The 26,147-nt window shown below is 45.0% G+C and overlaps 1 protein-coding gene across 1 annotated transcript in view; it reads right to left on the minus strand.

Moving 5' to 3' along the window:
- LOC142243182 (ovalbumin-related protein Y-like) overlaps window positions 1-26,147 on the minus strand; it is a 108,560-nt gene that overhangs the window by 613 nt on the left and 81,800 nt on the right. The window contains exons 4-6 of the mRNA XM_075314823.1: window positions 21,575-21,692; window positions 17,508-17,647; window positions 16,534-16,692 (exon numbers count right to left, since the gene is read on the minus strand). Of these exons, the coding sequence (XP_075170938.1) occupies window positions 16,534-16,692; window positions 17,508-17,647; window positions 21,575-21,692 (417 nt within the window). The remainder of the gene's footprint in view (window positions 1-16,533; window positions 16,693-17,507; window positions 17,648-21,574; window positions 21,693-26,147) is intronic.

A 26,147-nucleotide genomic window follows, 5' to 3' on the forward strand; every position in this document is an offset into this window, starting at 1 on the left:
GTGACTAAACTGAGATGAGGAGTCTAAACTTCCACTTAGGATCAAATAATCCCTTTACGACCGAGGATGTACCAGTACGTATAAATAATGAAGGGGTGATCACCACAAGCTCACTGCTAGCTCACCGCAGCAATCCCTGTGCATGTTTGCTGATTTGAACAGCAACATGTGAAGCTATCAGGTGAGGGTGGCTGCGCAATTCACCCATGCCTGTTAACCCCATAGATCGCGCTGTCAAGATATAAATGGCAGCGGCAAGGAAATCACCTTTCCCTGCCACCAACAGAGGCCCTGTGACGCGATCACGGGGAGCCAATGGTTACCATGGTAGCGACAGGTCACTATCATGATGTACACTGTGTGCAGAATTATTAGGCAAATGAGTATTTTGATCACATGATACTTTTTATACATGTTGTCCTACTCCAAGCTGTATAGGCTTGAGAGCCAACTACCAATTAAGTAAATCAGGTGATGTGCATCTCTGTAATGAGGAGGGGTGTGGTGTAATGACATCAATGCCCTATATAAGGTGTGCTTAATTATTAGGCAACTTCCTTTTCTTTGGCAAAATGGGTCAGAAGAGAGATTTGACGGGCTCTGAAAAGTCCAAAATTGTGAGATGTCTTGCAGAGGGATGCAGTAGTCTTGAAATTGCCAAACCTTTGAAGCATGATCACTGAACAATCAAGCATTTGATGGCAAATAGCCAACAGGGTTGCAGGAAGCGTGTTGGGCAAAAAAGACGCAAAATAACTGCCCATGAATTGAGGAAAATTAAGTGTGAAGCTGCCAAGATGCCATTTGCTACCACCAGTTTGGCCATATTTCAGAGCTGCGACGTTACTGGAATATCAAAAACCACAAGGTGTGCCATACTCAGGGACATGACTAAGGAAAAGAAGGCTAAAAAACTACCACCTTTGAACGAGAAACATAAAATAAAACGTCAAGACGGGGCCAAGAAACATCTTAAGACTGATTTTTCAAAGGTTTTATGGACTGATGAAATGAGAGTGACTCTTGGTGAGCCAGATGGATGGGCCAGAGGCTGGATCAGTAAAGGGCAGAGAGCTCCACTCCAACTCAGACATCAGCAAGGTGGAGGTGGGGTACTGGTATGGGCTGGTATCATCAAAGATGAACTTGTGGGACCTTTTCAGGTTGAGGATGGAGTGAAGCTCAACTCCCAGACCTACTGCCAGTTTCTGGAAGACAACTTCTTCAAACAGTGGTACAGGAAGAAGTCGGTATCGTTCAAGAAAAACATGATTTTCATGCAGCACAATGCTCCATCACATGCATCCAACTACTCCATAAAGTGGCTGGCCAGTAAAGGTCTAAAAGATGAAAAAATAATGACATGGCCCCCTTGTTCACCTGACCTGAACCCCATAAAGAACCTGTGGTCCCTCAAAATGTGAGATCTACAGGGAGGGAAAACAGTACTCCTTTCGGAACAGTGTCTGGGAGGCTGTGGTGGCTGCTTCACAAAATATTGATCGTAAACAGATCAAGCAACTGACAGAATCTATGGATGGTATGCTGTTGAGTGTCATCATAAAGAAAGGTGGCTATATTGGTCACTATTTTTTTTTAGGTTTTGTTTTTGCATGTCAGAAATGTTTATTTCTAAATGTTGTGCAGTAAACAAGTGAGATGGGAATATATTTGTTTTTTATTAAGTTGCCTAATAATTCTGCACAGTAATAGTTACCTGCAAAAACAGATATACTCCTAAGATAGCCAAATCTAAAAAATCCCCCACTCAAACTTCCAAAAATATTAAGCTTTGATATTTATGAGTCTTTTGGGTTGATTGAGAACATAGTTGTTGATCAATAATAAAAAAAATCCTCTAAAATACAACTTGCCTAATACTTCTGCACACGGTGTAGTTCCTATGACAGCCGGCATAGCAGCAGCTGAACAGCTCTAATCAACAGAAATAAATCAGCGATCAGACTGCTGTTACTTATAGTCCCCTAAAGGGACTAGTAAAATAAGAAAAAAGTAAAAAAAAAAGTTTAAAAAATTAAAAAAAGAAAAAAACCTAAAAGTTCAAATCACCCCCATTTGCACCATTGAAAATTAATGGGTTAAACAAAAATATATATATACACATATTTGGTATTGCCATGTTCAGAAATGCCCGATGTATCACAAAAAAATCAATTAATCTGATGGGTTAAAGGAGTAGCAGCAAAAAAATTCCAAATGCCGAAACTACGTTTTTGGTAGTCACAAATTTTGTACAAAATGCAATAACAGGCGATCAAAGCGTAAAATTTGCGCAAAAATAGTACCATTAAAAACATCAGCTTAAGATGCAAAAATAAGCCATTACTGAGCCCCATATCCTGAAAAATGAGAAGACTACGGGGTTGTGGAGAATGGCACAAAGAGTGTGCCTTTTTTTTGGACAAACTTCTGAATTTTTTTAACCCCTTAGATAAAAGTAAACCTAAACATGTTTGGTATCTACGAACTCATACCGAACTGAGGCATCACAACAACACATCATTTTACCATATAATGAACACAGTGAATAAAATATCCCCCAAACAATTGTGCAATCGTACTTTTTTTTGCAAATTTTCCACACTTGGAATTTTTTCGACATTTTCCAGTACACTACATGGCAAAACTTCTGGTTTCATTTAAAAGTACAATTCATCTCGCAGAAAGCCCTCAGATGGCAAGATTGATGGAAAAATAAAAAAGTTACAAAAGGGGAGTCAAAAACAAAAACGAAACACATAAAATCACCTGGTTGTGAATGGGTTAAAGTCCCCAAAAATAATTAAGCTCCATCTTTGGTTTTCTATAATTATCTTCATTAACTTATTCAAAAATTGAATCTGAGCTCCATTAGGGGTGTAACTATTGCATAATGTGAATATAGAGTTGTTAATTTTAACTATAATACAGTATTACCCTTCTTTATCTCCTATTTCACAAATAAGTTCAAAACTAATCCTGTCTGTAATAAGTATGATTACCCCTGCTTTTTTCTTTACATTAGATGAAAATTTGTGTGGGAAGTTTTTGTTACTAAAATTTGGAGGGTTAATTGACGAGACCTTGCCTCCTGTAAACCCATTATATCAACATTAGCATCATTAATAAGTTTCCAGATCATATAAAGCTGTTGTGAGCTATTTAGCTCCCTGACATTATATGACATAAAATTCAAAGTCATTTACATTAAAAAAATGCAACTTTAAAATTCCAAGTATAGTGCAATAAGTGGAAAGTATTGTCTGTAATAAAAACTGCCAATGTCCATCAGTATGTACCTGTGAAAGGAAAAAAGATTAACTAATACTATAACTACGAGTATTTATAAATACTATAATACTATAGTACTATAATACTATAACTCGTATATACAAAATGAACAATAAACAACAGACAAATAACTGTCCTATATTCCTTCGGGAGGATCTTGATGGTTTCTTAATACAGATCGACTCCATGTTGGGGGAAAGTTCAATGGCAAAAAACTTAGAAACCTTTTGTAAAATAAATAAAAAATTAAAACGTCCTAATCCAAATTGTACCCACTACTATAAAGATCCAAATATAACAAGATCAAAAATAATTAACAGCACTCCAGGAATGTCTTTCTTTTGTCCAGATCAAAATACAAGAAGTCCAAATAACTCTTCATATATGATTCTCTCACAATTTGAAATAGAACAGTATTGATAATAGTTCATGTCACTTCTATTTCCAAGTATTTCAATGTCTTTATTCCATCCTCTGAGGCCATCATCTACATGTATTCCAGGGTGTATTGCAATACCTCCTTTCAATTTTTGATTATCCTTGCACTTAGTGCATAGGCTTCACCAGTCTAGGAGTCCCACTCCTTACAAATTGGAAAAAAAAGTGAAATCTCATATACATGATTCCATTTTTTTCTGACTGAACTGGAAAGTGCTGCCTTTTTGAAAGAAGGAGCATGCCAGCGCTTTCAGCATTTTTGCAGCATTTTTTCAACACTGAAAGCAATGAACAAGTGCAAACTTACAGCAAAAAGCTATCTGTGAACATAAATCCCAAAAGAAAATGAAAAAAACTTTAATTGAACAAATAGCAAATTTTAATAGTTAATAACTTCATGATGAAGCTGTAGCGAAACGCGTCAGTGAGACTCTGTACAGTGGCTGTATTGACATGGGTAATTATGCCTTTATCTTTTATGCAAAGAATGGTTGGAATTTAATTCACATATGCTCTGCTATTTTGTGAGAAGGCTTGTTTTTTGGGAGTAATTTTACATGTGTTTTTCTAAGGGGGAATTCTGTGATTTGTAGTGTTAGGTTTGCGGTATTTCCCAAACCAATCATTTAATCCTTATATTTAAGCACTTTATTAACTTTGAAGCTATTTGCTCATCTATTGTATAAAGTTTTAAGTTGGCACTTTAGTAGTATTGAATATATATTTTTTACATCGGTCTGGGGATATCTTGCGCACCCGACACCTTCAGATCATAAACCCTTTTATATATTTTGTCTGTATAAGCAAGCATATGCCACTTTAGATTAGCATTTTTGTGCCCATTAATTACTATGCACAAGACACTTTGTCTTTAAAAAAAATTAATCAGCGATTTTTGTAATCATTATGCATGTGACTTTAATAATTTAATTCATTGTGGTTACTCTTGTTTATTTATTGAACCAACCATAATTTAAATACAGCTGATTTTTTTTGTAATCTAATAAGTAGATTTTCCTATATATTTACACTTTTAGCTGATTTTTGTATGTTTTGCATTTTGTGTCCAATATTAAGCCCTGTATCCACTGTGTTTATTCTGACCTACCACACATGCTTTTATGTATGTTTTAAATTTTTTTGACTAATAATTTAAATAAAATATATTTTTAAGACAGTCTCATATATTCCAGGGTGTATTGCAATACCTCCTTTCAATTTTTGATTGGCCTTGCACTTAGTGCATAGGCTTCACCAGTCTAGGAGTCCCACTCCTTACAAATTGGAAAACAAGAAAATTGTGAAATCTCATATACATGATTCCGTTTTTTTCTGACTGAACTGGAAAATGCTGCCTTTTTGAAAGAAGGAACATGTCAGTGCTTTCAGCGTTTTTGCAGCATGTTTTCAACACTAAAAGCAATAAACAAGTGCAAAATCACAGCAAAAAGGTATCTGTGAACATAAATCCCAAAAGAAAATGAAAAAAACTTTACTTGAACAAATAGTAAATTTTATTAGTTATTTTTTTTAAATAAAATACCAGGAGACATTGACAGAATAAACTGGATAACCCTGTACTATATTTAAACAAAGTAACAACAAAATAAACACTAGCAAAAATAAAGCCAACTTTCACAATGTAATTCTGTGTTCCTCCACTAGATGGTAGCAGTGTATAGCTATGCTTATAAATAGTACAAAGAACTAATGTGCAAAATAATTTAAAGGAGTTGTCCGACGAACTCAAAAAATTTTGGTAAGCTAATCTGTGCAGTATTGTCATATAAAACATCTCTACATTGTTACTTTTTGTCTACTAACTTTTGTTCCTCTTGAATTATCCCTTTATTATCTGCAGCTCTTTGTTTACATTCAGCTCCAGCAAACATGATAACTTCCTGTGCAAAACCTCACAGTCAGAGCTGGCACCGCCCAGCCTCAGTGTCCAGCCCCTTCCCCTGCCCGCCCTCTGCACACACATTCCCTGTCAGCATTCTGCCCAGCACCTGACCTCTCATCACTACAGCATTGGAAATAACAGCCCACACACAGACATAGGGCTATACACCCCACACCATACAGGGCTCTGCACACCCACACACACACACACGGCGCTCTGTACTGTACCAACCCCCCCCCCACCATCGTTCTGTACCGACCCCTAGCCCCATAGGGAACACATGTAGGCAACATTCACATGACCTTTCCGTTTTTGCGGTCCGCAAAAAACAGTCCGTTTTTTTCACGGATGCATCTGTGTGGCATCAGTGTGACATCCGTTCTGTTCTGTATACGGTCCGTGTGTCATCCGTGTGCCTTCCGTTTTTTTTGTGGACCGCAAAAAATGGAAGCAGCAAGAAAAATAAATAGATGAGTAGATATAGAGATAGATAGATATAGACAGAGAGATAGAGGGATGAATGAATGAATGAATGAACAAATAGATAGGTAGATAGATAGATAGAGAGATAGATAGATAGATAGATGAGAAAGACATATATAATGTCCCACCTTCCTGCATATTCTAAGCTGGCACCCTTTAGTGACTTTCATGTGACACTAAAGGGTGCTTAGCATTGTATTTAGCTAAAAAATAAATAAATAATTAAAAAAAAACATGTGGGGTCCCCCCCTATCTTTTGTAGCCAGCTAGGGTAAAGCAGATGGCTGCAGCCTGCAAACCACAGATGGCAGCTTCACCTTGGCTGGTAATCCAAAACAGAGGGCACCCCACACTGTTATTTTAAATTAAATAAATAATTTAAAACAAAATTGGATCACCAGCCAAGGTAAAGCAGACTTCTGTGGTCTGGTATTCTCAGACTAGGGAGGTCCCCTGTTATTGAACACTCCCAAGCCTAAAAATAGCAGGCTACAGCTGCCCCAGAAGTGGCGCATCCATTAGATGTGTCAATCCTGGCACTTTGCCCCAACTCATCCCATTGCCCTGGTGTGGTGGCAAATGGGGTAATATATGGGGTTCATGCCAGATGTGTAATGTCACCTGGCATCAAGCCCTGGGATTAGTGATGTCAAGCGTCTATCAGATACCCAACATCACTAACCCAGTCAGTAATAAAAAAAAAAAAAATTGAAAACAAAAAAAGTTTTATTTGAAAAAACACTCCCCAACACATTCCCTCTTTCACCAATTTATTGAAAAGTACAATCAAATCTGGGTCCGGCGTAATCCAATAAGGGGGTCCCACGACGATCCATACCATAGTCAATGTCCCAGTCAATGAAGAACAGAATGTTCCCCATTGGCTGGGAGAGCAGTGCAGTGACCTGAGCTAACATCAATAGGACTGCCCAGGTCACTGCAGGGGATGACGAGCGCTGCTGTCAGGAGGTTAGATGAGATCATTACCTGCTGTGACGATCTCTTGACGTCAGCGCCGTCACTGACTTCTATGCCCACCGCGTTCTCAGCGAAGAATCACAGGAGCCCGTGACGTCACCACTAGTGACAGTCTCGGGCCACCCGCGAGAAGTGATGTGAGAAAGCGGCGGGCATAGAAGGCAATGACAGCGCTGACATCAGGAGATCGTCACAGCAGGTAATGATCTCATCTAACTTCCTGACAGCAGCGCTCGTCATCCCCACGGCTACATGCACTGCAGTGCGAGAAGCTGCTGATACAGGAGGGCTGGCAAACACTGACACATTGCAGTGTGGGCAGCCGCGGTGCTGGAGCAGGACACAGACTGCATGGGAAGTGATGAGTAGCAGCGCTGCGCTCCCTCTCATCAGTGCTTTCAAATGTATCGGCAATCGGCATCTGTGATGCCGATACATTTGAATGTGCGATCCCGAGCACGGTGCCCGATGCTGGCGGTGATACCGTGACAGCCCCCGCCAGCCCCCTCCCCTCAACTCACGGACCTCACAGCAGTGCCGCGGGAGGTTGCGGGGAGAGTACAGGGTGCGGGGGAATGTGTGGGAGGCTGCAGGAAAGGGGGCGGGGACTCTACATACTGTACCCGCTCAGCAGGGCGGCGACATGCTGTTCCCAGATTTGCATGTCAACATGGTCCTGCCCATGTTGACATAAAATGACCGGAAGCAGCAAAATCGCGGCAGGAGCAGTCACATGACCGCTCTGAGCCGGGGGAGAGGGGCTGACAGCAGGGCAGGTAAGTGGTCACTATCTACTTACCTGCCCCAATGTAGCCCAATAGGGAAATAATAAAAAAGTCAAAATAAGCCAGATAATCCCTTTAATTTATAAGCATATAACACAATTAGTGCTCCTAAAGTTGTAAAATGGCGGCATAAGAAAATGGAGATACATAAAATATTTAATAAATAAATAAAAATCCAAGTGGATCCCACAAACAAAGAGAATATACTGACCACAGTATAATAAATAGCCCAGGGTAGCAGGTGTGATTGCACCCCAGCCCTTCTCGTTATGCTTGCCAGCTTGCTCTGTTTCATCTTCTAAAGCCTCTTTCCTACCGTGGCAACTCTTTTCCTTTTCTACATTTTTGTAGATAAGTGACATAGGTTTCTTCTTGGTTGCACATATATTTTTATAGTCTTTAGTTTTTTGTATATATAATAAATTGAGCAGACTGGGAGGCCCTTCGTGATATGTTGTCTTTCTGGCCGGCTTCTTTTGAGTGACTTCCACGTAGCTCCACACTTTTTCATTTCCAGCCCCTGACTCCTTGTCTAAAATTTCTTTTTAGGTCCTTTGGGAAGCAGTCTTAGAAATTTTGTTCCTCCTGGCTGGCTCGCCATGTAAGAAAATAAGTACGTTTACCAAACAAGAAGACTGTGTAGTCGATTCTTCATGGAGCATGGGGTTAGGATTTATTTAAGAAAGCATCAGCGCAAATCCATGTAACTGGTTACAAAGCACTAGACATGCGAAGGTGTCCAGATAAGAAGGCAGTGAGTGGTCTAGCTATCTGGCCCCAAATTATAGTGTAGAGGCTTTTTTACATGGTTAGACAAAACTCCATACTGCAGAAAAAGGTGTATACAGTTCTTAAAAGTATATACTTAATACTGTAGCAAAAGGCGTGTGCATTTTAAGACAAAGAAGGCACAAATCCAATATATCAATTACTTACACATCAATACCTAATTTTATTATAAACCATAAATCTCCATGTTCCTATCTACTAACATAACTTTTCAATATTAACAGGCCTATGGTTCTGATTCAAACCATTGTGAACAATATGTGCATTGTGATTTGGGAATTCTGGTCTGTACAATGTTTAGGTAGATGATCAATATCAAAATAAATAATAGAACATCATAACACTATCACTGCTGGTTTGTATTCTTTCTACTTAACATCAGGAAACCATCTCTTCCATCTATAACTCACACATACCCAGCTGTTCACAAAGGTAAAAGGAATGATGGTTGGAAAGATAGTTCATCGAGCCAGGTCAACTTCTACCATTGCTCCATGGTCCAGTTTTGATGTTTACATGCCATTGTGGGTGCTCTTGGCACAGTCAGCGGTGGCTGAGTCCCCAATGCAAAAAGTTTATATGGGCCTCTCCTTTTTATAGTGATAAAGCAAGAAACTATATTTACTGTGTGAGTCTGTATACAGTGCCTTGCGAAAGTATTCGGCTCCCTTGAATTTTTCAACCTTCTCCCACATTTCAGACTTCAATCATAAAGATAAAAATTTTATTGTTATGGTGAAGAATCAACAACAAGTGGGACACAATTGTGAAGTTGAACGAAATTTATTGCTTATTTTAAACTTTTTTAAAAAATAATTAACTGAAAATTGGGGCATGCAATATTATTGGTCCCCTTTACTTTCAGTGCAGCAAATTCACTCCAGACGTTCATTGAGGATCTCTGAATGATCCAATGTTGTCCTAAATGACTGATGATGATAGATATAATCCACCTGTGTGTAATCAAGTCTAAAGTTTAAAATAAGCAATACATTTCGTTCAACTTCACAATTGTGTTCCACTTGTTGTTGATTCTTCACCATAACATTAAAATTTTTGTCTTTATGTTTGAAGCCTGAAATGTGGGAAAAGGTTAAAAATTTCAAGGGAGCCGAATACTTTCGCAAGGCACTGTATATATATATTACATAGTTTCCTCTATTATGTTTAGCACAGTCTTTTATTACTTAGCATCCTCATTAGTTATTTACAGCTTGATCCCTTATTAATTAGCATCCTATCTGCTTCTTATGTATGGTGCGGTACCTTGCTATATATAACAAGAAAATGCACTATATACTGTATTAACCCCTTTATGACTTTCAATGTAACTGTATTTCATGAACGAGAAGGGGTTCTCACAAGTTAATGTATAGTTACGTCATTGCGATCATGTAGACTTAAGGCCCCGTCACACTAAGCAACATCGCTAGCAACATCGCTGCTAACGAACAACTTTTGTGACGTAGCAGCGATGTTGCTAGTGATGTCGCTGTGTGTGACATCCAGCAACAACCTGGCCCCTGCTGTGAGGTCGTTGGTTGTTGCTGAATGTCCTGGGCCATTTTTTAGTTGTTGCTGTCCCGCTGTGAAGCACAGATCGCTGTGTGTGACAGCGAGACAGCAACAACTGAATGTGCAGGCAGCAGGAGCCGGCTTCTGCGGAGGCTGGTAACCACAGTAAACATCGGGTAACCAAGAAGCCCTGTCCTTGGTTACCCGATATTTACCTTTGTTACCAGCCTCCGCCGCTCTCACTGTCAGTGCCGGCTCCTGCTCTGTGCACATGTAGCTGCAGCACACATCAGGTAATTAACCCGATGTGTGCTGTAACTAGGAGAGCAGGGAGCCAACGCTCAGTGTGCGCTGCTCCCTGCTCTCTGCACGTGTAGCTCCGTGCGCTGGTAACCAAGGTAAATATCGGGTTGGTTACCCGATATTTACCTTAGTTACCAATCGCAGCATCTGCCACGCGGCGCTGGGGGCTGGTCACTGGTTGCTGGTGAGCTCACCAGCAACTCGTGTAGCGACGCTCCAGCGATCCCACGTCACCTCCTTCCCATCTATTTCCTGCCTCAGGGCAAGATGGGAAGGAGGTGACGTGGGGTCAGCAGCACCGCGCTTGCGCAGAACGAAGGACGCCGAGGGGGAAAGCGCGGTCCCGCGATTATGGGCGGTTGCTTGGTAATAAACATCACAGCACCACCCATAATCTAAAGCCTGCGCGCACGTCACCAGCGGTGACGCTGGGCACAGTGCTCATCCACGAGAGATGAGCACTGGGCATGCGTCCACAGCTATGGAAAGGAGTGATGGGGGACGGCCTAAAGCGGCAGGAGGCAGAATAATGGACGCCAGGCAGCCCGCCCCCGTGTCACATTTACAGAATCCAAATCCAAAAAGGTACCACTTTATAAACTCTGTATTTTGGTCAGAAAGGGGGCACAATAATAACAGGGACCTTTCTAGAATGCAGCCCAGGAGCTGCAGAGGGGTGAATCTTTTAGGTTTTAGGGGAAATTTCTGCTGACAGGTTCCCTTTAAGTGATAGTCAAGCTCCGGGTGTCACAGCCAGGGACAATGCCAAAACTACCCCCGGTTGTTTAAAGGGAACCTGTCAGCAGAAATTTCGCCCAAAACCTAAAAGATTCCTCCTCTGCAGCTCTTGGGCTGCATTGTAGCAAGGTTCCTGTTATTATTGTGTCCCCTGTGAGACCAAAATAAAGACTTTATAAAGTCTTACCTTTTCGTATGGCAATCTTTTTTTATAGTCACGGAGGCGGGCCTTCTGGCGTCCGTTATTCTCCCTTCTGGTCCTTATTGCCGTCCCCCATCGCTTCTTTGCATAGCTGATGACTCCGCCCACTGCTCCAGCGGTCCCCGCGTATGCCAAGTGCCAGTCTCACGGGACTGAGCAGTGTGACCGCTGGTGACGTGTGCACAGGCAAGAGATTATGGGCAGCGCTGTGATTTTCATCAGCAAGTACCTGCCCATAATGTCGTGCCCGCGCTTTCCCCTCTGCATCCACCGTTCTGCACAAGCGCTGGCCATATGGCCCACGTCACCTCCCATCTATTTCCTGCTCCAGGGAAAGATGGGTAAGAGGTGACGTGGGGTCATATGGCCAGCGCTTGTGCAGAACGGTGGAGGCAGAGGGGAAAGCGCGGGCACAACATTATGGACGGGTACTTGCTGATGAAAATCACAGCGCCGCCCAAAATGTCGTGCCCGCGCACACGTCACCAGCGGTCACACTGTGCTTAGTCCCGTGAGACTGGCAATGGGCATGCGCGGGGACCTCTGGAGCAGTGGGTGGCATCATCAGCTATGCAAAGGAGTGATGGGGGACAGCAATAAGGACCAGGAGGGAGAATAATGGACGCCAGAAAGCCCGCCCTCGTGATTATAAAAAAAGATTGCCATACGAAAAGGTAAGACTTTATAAAGTCTTTATTTTGGTCTCACAGGGGGTACAATAATAACAGACCCTTGCTAAAATGCAGCCCAGGAGCTGCAGAGTTGGAATCTTTTAGGTTTTGGGCGAAATTTCTGCTGTCAGGTTCTCTTTGTTTAACTGCCTAAATGTTGCAATCAATAGTGATTGCAGCATATAGAAAGCTAGGAGTGGAAGAGGGCTCCATCTGCCACCTAATTACACAATTACATGGCAGACTGTTGAGGGAAGTCATGGCAACCGGACGTTAAACAATGACTTCTGGGTTTGCCAGCTATGGTGGCCTGCTAGATCTTGCCAGGAGCATGGACTAAAAGGCGTTCTGTCAGTATATCTTTCACCATTGACTACTGCTTTGTATGTGAAACTACTTTAATTTTATAGACAATCATCTTGGCTATCACATAAATTTGACTTGCAACTATATAGCATATCATTAGTTATGCAGATTATGGTCATGTCACTGCATTGTTACTTTTTTGCTCCTGGGGTTTGAAAAATCTTTTTTTTTCTGTATACTTTAAATTACAACATGTTCTCACATTCCCTAAGAACTCAGTGTGTTGTTCGGTTGATACCCGAGTGAAATGATACTGGTTCGATTTGAGCAGCCATGAAGAAGATTTCCCAAGAAATGAGAAACAGCTTCATCCAGCTCATCGATAGTGGTTTCTTGGCCAAGAAAATTGCCAAACTGCATCATGTGAGTGCTATGACAGTTGGAAGAATATGAAATTAAGTTTGGCCAGCTATTTAAAAGCCAACAGGTGGACATCCAGGCTATCCTTTCTGGTGCAAGAAACATGGCAGTAAAGGTAGCTCCTATGCTTCAAAATAGTGAGATCACAGATGTCCATGCAAGTACCATGCAACACACGTTACTTAAGTCTGGAATGGTGGCCTGAAAAAAAGTGAAGAAGCCTCGACTCCAATATTGTCATAAAAGGCATTTAAAAGTGAACAGTAGAAGATTGGAAATGGGTTATCTGAAGAGATAAGATGAAAGTCAATAGACTATGTGAGTAATTATCCTACAAGATGAGTTGCTTTGTACACTCAAGTACAATGGGTATGAAAAGGACAACATAGTGTTCCAGCAGGACAATGATCCTAAAGCTGGTGTCACACACAGCGACAACGACAACGACGTCGCTGCTACGTCACCATTTACTGTGACGTTGCAGCGACGTCCCGTGGGTGACATCCAGCAATGACCTGGCCCCTGCTGTGAGGTCGCCGGTCGTTGCTGAATGTCCAGCTTCATTTTTTGGTCGTCACTCTCCCGCTGTGACACACACATCGCTGTGTGTGACAGCGAGAGAGCGACGAAATGAAGCGAGCAGGAGCCGGCACTGGCAGCTGCGGTAAGCTGTAACCAGCGTAAACATCGGGTAACCAAGGGAAGACCTTTCCCTGGTTACCCGATATTTACCTTCGTTACCAGCCTCCGCTCTTGCTGCCAGTGCCGGCTCCTGCTCTGTGCACATGTGGCTGCAGCACACATCGGGTAATTAACCCGATGTATACTGTAGCAAGGAGAGCAAGGAGCCAGCGCTAAGCAGTGCGCGCGGCTCCCTGCTCTCTGCACTGTGACATGTAGCTGCAGCACACATCGGGTTAATTAACCCGATGTGTACTGTACCTAGGAGAGCAAGGAGCCAGCGCTAAGCGCGGCTCCCTGCTCTCTGCACATGTAGCACAGCGACATTATGATCGCTGCTTCTGCTGTGTTTGACAGCTAAGCAGCGATCATAACAGCGACTTACAAGGTCGCTGTTATGTCACCGAAAATGGTGACGTAACAGCGACGTCGTTGTCGCTGTCGCTTAGTGTGAACCCAGCTTAAGCATATGTAAAGATTGGCAATGGAATGGTTTAATGACAATGAAGTAGAGGTGCTGGATTGGCCCCCACAGTCCCCTGACCTCAACCCAATCGCACACTTGTTGGTAGAGATAAAAAAAAAAAGCTGTATACATAATTAAGTGTGTTGACTAATATGCACCAACATTGGGAACATGTAGAAGAGACCTGAGATAAGATTTGGGTCAAAACATGCTTAAATCTGATCGAGAGTATGCCCAGAAAGATTCAAGCAGTGTTTAGGCTATGTGCGCACATTGCGTATTTGCATGCAGTTACGCTGCGATCTGCACCGCAGCGTAACTGTATGCATCCTGCGTCCCCAGCATAATCTATGAAGATTATGCAGGAGCCGTGCGCATGTGGCGTATTAGAGCGCAGCGCTTCGGCTGCTGCCCGAAGTGCGCGTTCTAAGAAGTGACATGTCACTTCTTTCATGCGCTCTGCATGCAGACCCCGCTCTGTCTATGGGAGGGGCTGCAGGCAGAGCACATGAAATCGGCTTTTTTTTTTTTCATTACAGACTCTTTCTGCAGCGATTTGAAGCGCACATGTGCTGTTCAAATCGCTGCTGAAATTTCTGCAGGGACAATCGCTACGTGCGCACATAGCCTAAGAGCCAAAGGTGGATTTACAAAATGCTAACAAAATAATAAAAAATTTAAATTTAGATTTTTAGAAGCAAAACAGTAACAATGCTACAGTAACAAATATGCTAAATAGTTGAAATTCAATTTATGTATGAGATAGTCAAGATGATTGTCTTTAAAATGAAGGCAGTCTCACGCTGAAAGATATAGCGGATAGTGAGATATGGAGCCTGAAAGTCAAAAATTCAAAACATTGTTGTAATTTTGCTTTTCAGGATAAACATGGGCACACTGACCAGTCTGCACATACACCGACCCATATATAGCAGGCTGTAATATGCTGTGTGTTGACACCTTTTTATCATAACCTGCATTACATTTTTCAATTTGTGCTACAACAGAATTTCTATGGGATTATATCAGAAACAGTTGCCTTTGATTTTCCTGTGCTTCACTGAGCCTTGGGTGCCATGACCCTGTCACTTCTTCATAAGTTCTCCTTCCTTGAACCCCTTTTTGTAAGTGCTAATGACAGCATGCAAGGAATATCACATGAGACTTAGGGGTACTTTGCACACTACGATATTGCAGGTGCGATGTCGGTGGGGTCAAATTGAAAGTGACGCACATCCGGCATCGCAGGCAACATCGTAGTGTGTAAAGCCTAGATGATACGATTAACGAGCGCAAAAGCGTCGCAATCGTATCATCGGTGCAGCGTCGGCGTAATCCATAATTATGTTGACGCGACGGTCCTATGTTGTTCCTCGCTCCTGCAGCAGCACACATCGCTGTGTGTGAAGTCGCAGGAGCGAGGAACATCTCCTACCGGCATCACCGCGGCTTCCGTAGGATATGCGGAAGGAAGGAGGTGGGCGGGATGTTTACTTCCCGCTCATCTCCGCCCCTCCGCTCCTATTGGCCGCCTGCCGTGTGACGTCGCAGTGACGCCGCACGACCCGCCCCCTTAATAAGGAGGCGGGTCGCCGGCCAGAGCGACGTCGCAGGGCGGGTGAGTCCATGTGAAGCTGCCGTAGCGATAATGTTTGCTACGGCATCTATCACAAGGATATCGCAGCTGCGACGGGGGCGGGGACTATCGCGCTCGGCATCGCAGCATCGGCTTGTACCCCTTACAGTTTTGGGCATAGTCTAACCCAGTGGTTCCCAACCAGTATAAGGCGGGCTTTACACGCTGCGACATTGTAGCGATTGCTAGCGATGTCGAGCGCGATAGCACCCGCCCCCGCCGCACATGCGATATGTGGTGATAGCTGCCGTAGCAACCATTATTGCTACGGCAGCTTTACACGCACATACCTGTTCTGCGACATCGCTGTGACCGGCGAACCGCCTCCTTTCTAAGGGGGCAGTTCATTCAGCATCACAGCGACGTCACAGCAGCGTCACTGAATCGCCGCCCAATAGAAAAGGAGGGGAGGAGATGAGCGGCTGGAACATGCCGCCCACCTGCTTTCTCTCTCATTGCCAGAGTTAAGGAGATGTTTGTCGTTCCAGCAGCGTCACATGCCGCAGGAACGACAAACAACATCGTACATGCAGTAGCACCGATATTATGGAAATGAACGACGTGTCAACGAGCAACGATTTTTCACCTTTTTGCGCTCGTTGATAGTCGCTCATTTGTATTACACGCTACGATGTCGCTACCGGCGCCGGATGTGCATCACTAACGACGTGACCCCTACGATATTTCGGCAGCGATGTCGCAGCATGTAAAGTACCCCTTACTGTGAAAGCCACAATCCGGTTTGAGAGACAGTTGCGAGCCATATTCAGGTCTGAGAGATGGTCGTGAGCTACATTCAACTCTGAGAGACAGTTGTGAGCCACATTCAGCTCTGAGAAATGGTAGCGAGCCGCATTCAACCAAATAATCAATGATATGCACTTTATCTGTCAGTGGTTTCATATTGATACATCATATATTCGCTTACCTTTTCTATACCATCGTAAGTATCTGGTAGTATGACATACATACGCAGATTTTTATTTTTTCCATATGGAAGCTCAATAATGCTTAGCATTTCATCCTTTATTTCACGGATGTTAAAACTGCCTTCTACACACATCAGCTGTGTATACACTGTTTCATTCTAAAAGGGATAGATATAGACAGGTGAATATAGAGTATATTTACAGTACACTGTCAGGTTCTGTCATAAGTTCAAAAGTATAAAAAAGGAATTTTTATTGTATTAATAAATATAGTAGAGACACTTGTTTCTTTTTTCAGTTCTGTCTGTATATTTTACTTGAGTGTTTGTTTAGAAGACTTTACTTCTCTACAAATAGGTTAACCGGTTAAAGAGAACCAATCACCAGGATTTTCATATATAACCTAAAGCCAGTGCTATACTGGAGCTATCATGCTGATTCTATACATACCTTTAGTTGTGAGATCGGATGTATACTTTCTGAAATACAGGCAAGTAAATTTGTGAAATGCATTGTTATTTGATTGATAGCAGCTACAGAATATCTAATAGGTGGGACGGGTTTTGATAGTTATTCCTGCCCCCGTCTGCCTGCCTGTCCTTCCTCCCCCTGTCTCTGTTTTTAGAGGGGAGGAGGGAGGGAAGAAGGACAGGGGGAGGAAGTACAGGCAGCAGACAGGGGCGGGAATAATGAGCAAAACCACACCACCTATTAGATATTTCATTGCACCTCTCATCAAATAACAGTGCATTTCACAAACTTTATTTGCCTATATTTCAGACAGTCCTGGTAGTTGGTCCTCTTTAAGATTATAGAAAAGTCTGAAATCTGAGAGTTAAAAAAATACTGAAAATACAAAAATATAGTTGAATTGATACAATTTCCCCTTCTGTACTTTCCTCCAACAGCAGAATATACAGTGTGTCCCCATTGAAACAGGTGCAGTTTACAGATATTATCGGATATTACTCACAGTGCTCAGAGTAAATGATTCATTCTCAGTTTTGACCCACGGAAAGCTCTGTGTCCAGTTGGCTGATAAATAAGCTGTATTAATAACTATAAGCTTTGTATCATTATTAATGGAATTGTCAGGAAAGGTTTGAAATGTACCTAAAAAGAAAACATGCATATAGTTTATGCCTCTTACATGTAATACAGAAGGCGGTTTACTGTTCACCATAGTACCCACACGTAGCAAGTTCTCAAGCCAAGGGTTAGATGTTCCCTAGTCTGGCACTTTTTTTTAAGAAAATGTGGACAGAAAAGAATGGTAATTTTCAACCTGTGCCATACCAAGATTACCAGGGACCTGAACACTAGCAGTGTGACCCCCACCAGCATATTTAGACACATGTCATTAAAGCACTCAACTAAGTGGGCTGAACGCCTGGGTACACAATCAGTGATATGTGCTTGCCAGTCCCCTGTCCAGGACGCAGACACAGATGCCTCTCATCCTGCACCTGTCATTACACCTTTGCTTGTGGCCAGGAATGCTACATTTCCTTGACGGCACACTGGGTGAACCTTATGGAAGTCGGGACCGAGTCAGACTCTAGGATTGCCCACGTGCTACTGACGCAGAGGACTTTGGGCCTTAGTCCCATCAGGGTTTCCTCCACCTCATACACCAGTTCTTGCACCGCCTCCTCCTCAACTTCCATATAGCAATTGTCAACTCAGAGCACGTTGTCCATACCAGTTGCAAGCTGTAAGCATTGCAGTACTGCCTCAGTGAAGTGGCAACAGGCTCAGCTGAAACTAATTTATTTAGGTGAAAAGCAGCACACAGAGTTGTGGAAAGCTATCACAATATATCACAGGGCTCTTGTCGCTGAACCTACAACCAGGCATGGTTGTGTGTGATATGGCCATATCTGTGGCGGCTCTGAAGCTTGGCAAGCTCTCACATATACCATGTCTGGCCCACAAGCTAAACTTAGTGGGTCAGCGGTCTCGAAAAAACCTACCCAGATTTGCCTAAGCTGCTTGTGAAGGTATGCCCATTTTTGCAAGTCAGTTACAGCTATTGCCAGTCTGGCAGTGCTGCATCAGTGCATGCAAGTGCCATCTTACTGACTGGTGTGCAACATGCTCACGTGCTGGAACTCCACCCTACAAATTTTGGCAAGGCTTTGGGAGCAGCAAAGGGCAGTAGTTGAATGCTAGCTACAACATGCCTGTCCTCATATTGGAACTGACGAGTGGCAAGGGATGTCTAGCATCTTTGAAGTTCCACAAAACTTTGAGGAATCAACCAAGATGCCGAGTAGTGATGATGCCATAATTAGTGTAATCATCCCGCTTCTGTGTCTACTTAAATGCCTGCTGCGGACAAATAAAGAGGAAGCTTTGCATGTGGACCAGGAGGAAATGGAGTAAGAAAATACACAGGGTGATACTACCCTACCTCAGCCTCATTTCATATTTTCAGAGTGGACTTTCTGATAATGAGGAGGAGGAGACTGAGGTGGAGGAGGTGGATGAGGAACAGGAAATGGTTACCTACACTACAGACGGTACTACTGACACCAGCTTCATCCCATCTGTTCAGTGTGGATGGGCTGAAGAGGAGGAGGAGAGGGAGGAGGAGATGGAAAATCATCCTCCTGGTGGGTACAGGTAAGTATTGCCTGTTGGGAGTCTGGCACACATGGCTGACTCTATGTCTCGCTGCTTTTCCCATGACCATCGCGTTATACACATTTTGGCCAACACTAATTACTGGTTGTTCACCTTTCTTGACCCATTCTACAAGAAGAACTTTCCATCTCTCGGTCATGTGGCAGAGAGGGCTAATAAAATGGTGCAATATCAGAAGGCTCTAGTAGAACAATTTGTAAAACATTTCACATCTGACAAGGCTGCCTAGAGACAGAGGTCATAGTTCCTTGAAAAGGAGGGAAACATTTTAGAAGGTGGTGAAGGAGTGCATAGCTGACTGAACCAGCATCTTTCATTATTCCTCTGTGCCATACAACCATTGGGTATCTAAGCTGGACATGTGGCATGAACGGTCCCTCTACACCTTGGAGGTGATGGCTTGCCCTGATGTTAGCATTTTGACAGAGTGGTTTTTTTAGTGTTGCCAGGGGCATAATAACTGGTAGGCACATCTACCTGTCAACTGAAAATGATGACAGGCTAATTATTATCAACATGAACAAGGCCTGGATTGGTCCAGAATCCCCAACCACAGTGGATGACAGCAGCGGAACCTAAAGCCAATTGAAATGTTCCTTTTTTATATTGTATTTCCATGCACCCCTTCCACCTAAAAAATGGTGTAAGGCACATGGTTTCTTCTTTTTCTTTTCTTCCTTCTCCTTCACCTTATGCCATTGCACAGCCATTGCTCTTAATGTCTTCCTTCATAATGTTTTCAAGATGTATATTTGGCGCCTACTTCTACAATTCTCTTACAAATATAGATGTATACCCAGCATGGGTAAATGTTTTTCAGTCCTAGCACTTAGTACATAGTTTTTCCCAGTCTAGGCATCTCACTCCTTCAAAATGGGAAAAAATGTCTTTTGAGGCTGCAGGGGATAATGTCAGGGGGCACAGACTGCTGGGGAGGGACTTGAGCTATCACCGCGCAGGGTCCAGGGCACAACGGGGTACGTGGACCCTAGGCCAGGAAGTAGTTTCACGTGTCCTGGCAATTAACCCGACGGGGGTGAAGACTTCAAGTGTCATCCCCAACCCGCTCCAAAATCAGGGTACTAGCGCACCGATGGGATAGGACTTTCCCTATACAGTTCAAAGAAATCCTACACGTAAACCCTGAGAGCAAGCTCACTCCATTAGCCATACAGGTGAGCGGGACCCGAAAAGTTTCAGGCTTTTGGGTCCAAAGAAGGAAACACAGGTGCCAAGGAGAGGGTCACAGACCAACTGCAACACCAAGGGCATGGACCCAAGCGTGCTCCCTCTCAGCTGCGGTGGTGCTAAGAACTCTGGTTTACAAGCTGTCGGTGTGATTATTTCTGGACTGAGTACACTGAAAAGATCCTTTTCCTACCCCAACGGCACCCCTACATCACCATCACCGGGCTCCCGGGGCAAACACCTTCTACCCACGGAGGGGTTAAAATACCTTGCTGCCACACTATCACCACCGGGCATCCCCAACAGCAGCGGTGGTACCCTAACTTAACACGCACTGTGGGTGGCGTCACGAACTTTCCTAATCCTGTGTATATACTCCTCCCTCCTTTTTTATTCGAGTGTCCGTGTGGGCCCCACGGGTCCGGAGACCCCTCGAGCCACCGTGGTTCTGCATCCGAGCGGCTCGGCTGCTGTTACGGTGCCGGTACACAAACAGCTATCTATCAGTATTACATCAGCAGTAATGCCCCGTCAACAGAGCATAGCCAAAGAGAAGATGCTGCTTTGTTGATGTGAAGTCACCAAAAGAAGGAGAATCCCCATCGGAGTGGTCAGCTCAGATTGTCACAGGGCAGAACAGACTGTTAGTTAGCAAATAACTGCATGTAATTTCTTAGCCCAATAGGAAAAAATTATAAGTTATGGATAGCCCCTATAACGTTATATCTGTAGTTAAATAGGGTTTTCCAAGGTGAGAGGTTCCCTTTAAGGTTTATTTCCCATTTTTTGCATAAATACCAATTTTGTTTCTAAAGGTATAACTATTGGAGAAGTACTATGAAGAGGATATCATCCTATAATGTAAATCATAAAAACAACAACACAAATGTAACACTGTGGGTCTTAAGAGTTGGTAATGTGGCCAATAAAGTAATAAAATGGTAAACCTAGGATTATCTGAAGTACTCCAATTAAGGTGCTTGGAATATTTCAGTAATTTGGCAATCTGCAGTGTTACTATTTTTGAGTATCAGTATATACTGGGCACAAGTCCCATATAATGTTTTGTAAAAGAGGCATGCAGCCATGTAATTAGTGCATCAATGTCTATCTTACAGTCATGTTCCCTTTTAAATGCTAACAGTAAAGCAATTCAAAGTACCGTATATTCATTTATATAGCATCAGACAGGATTTTATGCCTTACCTTCAGTCTTTCCTTTCAGGTAATTAACTATATATTCCCATGCACCTCTTGGATTACTTTTAAAGTCAACTATTTCTGGTTTTGAGTTGTAGTATATTTTAGAAACATTGATGAATTCCTATAAAAATAATAATAATAATAATAATAAAAAATAATAATTATACCATGAACATAAATAATCATTTTTATACATATTTTCCTCTTACTGTACAGCTTAAAGTTAATTAACCTGGTTGCTATTTTTCTCTTGCATTAGCCACATCCTTTCACTCTCAGTATTACCAGTGCAATGACTGCTAGTGGCAGTAAAAGTGCAATTTGCAAGAATATTGCTGATTGCCTCTTTCTTTTTGCAAACAAACAGCTACTTCATATTTACCAGAAAAAAAGCCATACGTTTGATAGTTTATTTTACTGCACACTGCCATTATGAATTTTAACAAAATGTGGCATTCAACATTAGAATATACAATGTATAGCCACAGCATCAAACCAACAGCATGGCATCCGCTCACCAGGTTATCAGCACCAGGGTACCAGCAAATTTACTTATTTAACCTGTAGCTCAAGGCCAGCCCACTTTTTGGAGAGAAATTTAACTAGGGCGCCAGTGCTTAATTTATGAAGCATGTATTAGGGTTCCTTAGTCTGTAGACCAGCTCTGGCTCTAGCCTATTTAAGTCTGTGGGTTTGCAAGGAAACAAAATGGACTCGATACAGATCAACTGTATATTTTTTAATTGTTATGGCTACATTGCCATTATTATCGTAAGAAACTGTTTTTGATTTTGTAAATTATATTTACGGATTGGAATGCATATAGATGGCATATGGATGACAGTACATATAAAAAATATTCATTTTTTCTAGATGAATATGAACAGAGGATTTTATTATACTTTCATATGAACTTAGCCTCCATGTGATACTTGACTCCATTGTTGGAGCTCTCGGAGTATGTCACTGTACTCGGATTGGGATACAGAGCTTTCCTACAGGCTTGCTTTTCTTTGACTACATTGAAAACTCTCTACATACTGGTATGTTTCATTAACGCCCGTTTCACACATCAGTGAAAAAACTCTGACGTTCTTCACTGACATGTAAAACACGCCTATGTCCCTCCGTGTTCCATGATTCATGGCACACGTGGGCTGTCTATGTGCAATCCGTGATCCATGATTGCATATGGACATTACTCACCTGCCTTCACTACTGCTGTCCATGGTGCTGAATTCCTCGGCTCTCCAGCGTCCGCCCACCGTTCTCAGCAGCTACTTCCGGGTCGGCTATTCCTGCTCTCATGAATACTCATGAGCCGGGCAGGAGCTGCCGAGAGCGGAGGCTACAGAGAGAATCGCAGGCAAGGTAAGTTGAAAATATTTAATATTTAATATGTCTGTGATTTTCTGGCACGTGTTTTACGGATCACACACGGATCTCACCATAGTGTGGTCCGTGGGTCATCAGTGATGCCAGAAAAAAACTGACTTGTCTCCTTGCAGAATGACGGCCACGGGTGTACGCTGCATGGAGACACATTCAGTGAAAAATCACTGATGTGTGAGCAGACCCATTGATTATAATGTGTCTGCGTATGTCAGTGATTCTGGTACGTATAAAAAAAAAAGCACATGCATACTAGAATCACTGACGTGTGAAGGGGGCCTCACGCCCAGAGTTGCTCCTTTGCTTTTTTCATGACTGTCACAGTTCTCTCCACCAAAACAGGCTTGTCCTTATGTTCTCACTAACCCACCCAATAGCATTATGTCTGTCCACAGCTATCCAACTGACAGGGTTTTACTCATTAATGGTTTAATGTAGGAATGCTATTATAATCTAGTAATAGGAAGCATGGCCGGCTTTAGGCATGTGCGAGTTGTGCGGTCGCACAGGGCGCCGACGGCCATGCTTCAGGGGGGGCGCAGCAGAGAGGTAAGAAGTTGTAAATTGCCTGGCTCCTCCAGTCCCAGCACTGTGTCTTTACTGTAACCGCCGCCGGTTACTTACTTAGCCGGTTAATTACTTAGCTTTATGTAGCCCCTGGCCAGCCAGGCCGACCATCTTCACCGAGCCCCAGTCACAGCTGCAGCAGAGGGATCCAGCGGTAACGCTTCAGCCACAACTGCAGTCTGCACATGACTAAGGTGCATGCAAAGTCCTTCTAGGGCATTGCATGCAAATTAGCCATGTGGTGGGGGAGGCACTGCTAATGCAGCAGAGCAGAAAGGTGGTGCGTCCTCCCGCAGCCCAATGTGATGAGGTCATCACTCTGCACCTCATCACAGTGCTGTGGGCAACACGAAGCTGGCGAGCGCGCGGCATCTAGCAGGGAGAGGTAGGCGCTCTATGAGCTGAAGATTGCCGGGGGTGGTGGGGGACCCGCTGACTCCAGCCGTGGGAAGCGGGGGGCGCTGACTCCAGCCACGGGGGGCGGGGAGGGTGATGACTCGAGCCGCAGGGGGCGGGGGGGCCTCTGACTCCAGCTGCAGGGGGCGGGAGGGCCTCTGACTCCAGCTGCGGGGGGCGGGGGGGCGCTGACTCCAGCCGCTGTTGGTGGGGGGGCCGCTGACTCCAGCCACGGGTTGTGGGGGGGCCGCTGATTGAAGCCGAGGGTGATGGGGGGAGCCACTGACTCCAGGGATGGGGGGGTGCTGACTCCAGCCGCGGGGGGTGGTGGTGGCCGCTGACTCCAGCCGCGGGGGGTAGGGGTGGCTGTGCTAACTCCAGCCGCGGGTGGTGGGGGTGAGCCACTGACTCCAGGGGCAGGGGGGTGCTGACTCGAGCCGCGGGGATGAAGGGGCCGCTGACTCAAGCCACGGGTTGTGGGGGGGACCGCTGACTGAAGCCGAGGGTGATGGGGGGAGCCACTGACTCCCGGGATAGGGGGGTGCTGACTACAGCTGCGGGGGGTGGTGGTGGCCGCTGACTCCAGCCGCAGGGGGTAGGGGTGGCCGCTAACTCCAGCCACGGGTGGTGGGGGTGAGCCACTGACTCCAGGGGCGGGGGGGTGTTGACTCGAGCCGCGGTGGGTGGGGGGGGGCTGCTGACTCAAGCTGTGGGGGGTGGGGGGGCGCTGACTCCAGCCACGGAGGGGCGCTGACTCCAGGGGTGGGGGGCGGCCACTGACTCCAGACGTGGGTGGTGGGGTGGCCACTGACTCCAACCGCGGGTGGTGGGGGGGAGCCACTGACTCCAGGGGCAGGGGGGTGCTGACTCCAGCCACAGGGGGTGGTGGTGGCCCCTAACTCCAGCCGCGGGTGGTGGGGGGAGCCACTGACTCCAGGGGCAGGGGGGGTGCGTACTCCAGCTGCGGGGGGTGGTGGGGCCGCTGACTCAAGCCACGGATGGTGGGGGGCCGCTGACTCAAGCTGCGGGGGTGCGCTGACTCCAGCCACGGGGGGGCGCTGACTCCAGGGGCGGGGGCGGCCACTGACTCCAGACGTGGGTGGTGGGGTGGCTGCTGACTCCAACCGCAGATGGTGGGGGGGCGCTGACTCCAACCGTGGGTGGTGGGGGGGAGCCACTGACTCCAGGGGCAGGGGGGTGCTGACTCCAGCCACAGGGGGTGGTGGTGGCCCCTAACTCCAACCGCGGGTGGTGGGGGGAGCCACTGACTCCAGGGGCAGGGGGGTGCGTACTCTAGCTGCGGGGGGTGGTGGGGCCGCTGACTCAAGCCGCGGATGGTGGGGGGGCCGTTGACTCCAACCGTGGGTGGTGGGGGGGAGCCACTGACTCCAGGGGCCGGTGGATGCTGACTCCAGCCGCGGGGGGTCGTGGTGGCCGCTGACTCCAGCCGCGATGGGAGCCGCTGACTCCAGCCGCGGGGGGTGAAGGTGGCCACTGACTGAAGCCACAGGTGGTGGGGGGGTGCCACTGACTCCACGGGCAGGGGGTGAGGTTGTGAATCCAGCTGCGGGGGGCGCTGACTCAAGCCGCTGGGGGCGGGGGGCCGTTGACTCAAGCCGCGTGGGGCAGGGGGGCACTGACTCCAGCCGCGGGTGGTGGGGGGGCGCTGTTCCAGTCGTGGGGGCACTCGTTGACTGCAGCCCCTGCCTTGCTTTAGCTGTATGTGTGGAAATGCATCGCTGCTCAGAGAGGACGTTGCAGGACGTGGGAGCTGGGGAGGGTGAGTAAAATGTTTGTTTTTTTTTCTTTTTGCAGTAGACAAATATACTAGGAGAGACCCAGGAAAGGCACATATACACAAGAAGGAGCAGATATATACCAGGAAGGGGACAAAAACCAGGATGGGGACATATATACCAGAATGTGCCCAGGAGGGGAATATATATACATCAGGAGGAGCCTAGGATGTGGATATTTATGCTGGGAAAGGGACAAATAAACCAGGATGGGAACATATATACCAGAAGGAGGACATATATACCAAGAAGGGGACAGAAACCAGGATGAGAACATATATACCAGAATGTGCCCAGGAGTGGGATATGCATACCAGGAGGTACCCAGGATTGGACATATATACCAGGATAGGGACAAATAAACTGGGATGGGGACATGCATACCAGGAGGGTCCCTGGATGGGGACATATATACCTGGAAGAGG

This window comes from Anomaloglossus baeobatrachus, chromosome 6 (assembly GCF_048569485.1).
Source record: "Anomaloglossus baeobatrachus isolate aAnoBae1 chromosome 6, aAnoBae1.hap1, whole genome shotgun sequence".
In the NCBI taxonomy this organism is placed as follows: Eukaryota; Metazoa; Chordata; class Amphibia; order Anura; family Aromobatidae; genus Anomaloglossus; species Anomaloglossus baeobatrachus.